This window comes from Callorhinus ursinus, unplaced genomic scaffold (assembly GCF_003265705.2).
Source record: "Callorhinus ursinus isolate GAN/ISIS: 27379988/994484 unplaced genomic scaffold, GSC_fseal_2.0 scaffold98, whole genome shotgun sequence".
NCBI lineage: Eukaryota > Metazoa > Chordata > Mammalia > Carnivora > Otariidae > Callorhinus > Callorhinus ursinus.
In genome coordinates, this window is record NW_027397160.1 from 27,630 (window position 1) to 29,470 (window position 1,841).

Here is a 1,841-nt window from a genome sequence, read left to right on the forward strand (position 1 = left end):
CCCCCCTGCTGCGCCCCCAGCTGTTGCCAGTCCAGTGGCTGCACCCCCAGCGGCTGCGCCCCGGCCTCCTGCCTGACCCTCATCTGCACCCCCGTGAGCGGCGGGTCCAGCCCCTGCCAATCAGCCTGCACCAGCTCCTGCCTGCCCTCCTGCTGCAGCTCCTCCCCCTGCCAGGAAGCCTGCGGTGCGTCCGTCTGCTGCACCCCTGCCTGCTGCAAGCCCGTCTGCTGCACCCCTGCCTGCTGCAAGCCCATCTGCTGCACCCCTGTCTGCTGCAAGCCCCTCTGCTTCACCCCTGTCTGCCGCACCCCTGTCTGCTGCAAGACCTCCCCCTGCTCAGCCCCCTCCTGCAGCTGGCCCAGCCCCTGCTCCTCGTCCTGCTGCAGGCCTTCCTCCTGCGTGTCCCTGCTCTGCCAGCCCGTGTGCAGGCCCGCCTGCTGCGTGCCCGCGTCCTCCTGCCAGCCCAGCTGCTGCCGCCGGGCCTCCTGCGTGTCCCTGCTCTGCCGGCCCGTGGGCTCCTGCCAGGCCTGCTGCGTGCCCGCCTCGGCCCAGAAGTCCTGCTGCTGACGGGGCCCGTCCCCCCCGGGGCCAGCTGGGCACTATGGGGGACCCCAAGCTCTCACCCTGCCTCCTTCAGGATTTAACCCAGCACAAGCTCTGGTGCACATGTCCCCATGAACCATCTTCGGACCCTAATAACTGGGGCTGAGCCTGTCTGCAGCCTCCACATCACGCCCAGATGACCTGAGACAGCCCTCCCCTGCTATTGACAGACACGGCCTCCTGCCCTGTCTCTGCCCCTCCTGGAAGCTGTTTGCCTCCAACCCAAACACACATCTGATGCTAAATGAATAAACTTGCACGGGCGCCTGGGTGGCTCAGTCAGTTAAGCATCCGACTCTTGATTTCAGCTCAGATCATGGTTTCAGGGTCATGAGATCAAGCCCCATGTTAGGCTCTGCACTCAGCAGGGAGTCTGCTTGGGTTCTCTCCCTCCCTCTGCCCCTCCCGCCCAAAATCAATCAATCAATCTTGCGTCCTTGCCTCTATTGGTTCTCTCCGGCAGCTTGGCTTTGTTTCATGATTTCCAAACCTCCAGGCTAACATAACCCTGGCAATCCTGCTGACAAGCCCATCTTGGGAGCATTTCCAGCGGCACTGAGCTGAGGCCCACCCTGGTGGTCCAGGCAACTCTGGGGTAGCCCTGCCGAGTGTTCGGGACTCAGGTGGCCCACAGCCACCTGGACAGCAGGCCCCTTGGCAAGAGGGCCCCGTTGCCCCAGGCCTCCGTCTCCCTGGTCGGTCTAGCACCAGGAGGCAGGGCCCAGGTTCGCTTCTGGGCTAGGAAGAGGCTGGGCCAGAACATTTCTGTTGACCACCAGCCTCCTGAGTCTATCTCTCCATCTCCCCTTGAACTTCAGGGTTTTATTCCAATATCCTGATGCTGCCTGTCTGCCGGCACAGGCCAGGGACACGCCCTGTCTCCGGCCCCAGGCCTGGCCCGGAGTGGCAGAGGTCAAGAGGAAGACGCCAGAGGGTAAGCGACTTCGAGGGCCCACACTGGCGTCTGAGGCCCAGGACTGCTGCCCTCTGGGGGTTTTCCCTCGAGGCCAGTCTGGATGGCGCCCCCACGTTTCCTGGAACTTCCTGTACTCAGGCCCCACTCCTAGACAGAGTCACTTCCTAACCTAAAACAACCCCCTGCCTCCATTCTCCCCAGTGCTTCCTCTGCCTCTAGACCCTACCTGTTACCAGCATACACCCTCCCTCCCAGGAGGCCATGAAATCCTACAAGCCATTCCCCAAAGGGAGGGGGTTGACAGTGAACGCCCCCCCCCCCC

At 63.4% G+C, this 1,841-nt stretch overlaps 1 protein-coding gene across 1 annotated transcript in view; it reads left to right on the top strand.

Moving 5' to 3' along the window:
- Positions 1 to 567, top strand: part of KRTAP10-12 (keratin associated protein 10-12) — an 810-nt gene extending 243 nt beyond the window's left edge. Inside the window, exon 2 of the mRNA XM_073888906.1 lies at positions 1 to 567. This exon is cut by the window's left edge and continues 6 nt beyond it. Coding sequence (XP_073745007.1) covers positions 1 to 567 — 567 coding nt within the window.
- The last annotated feature ends 1,274 nt before the right edge of the window (positions 568 to 1,841 follow it).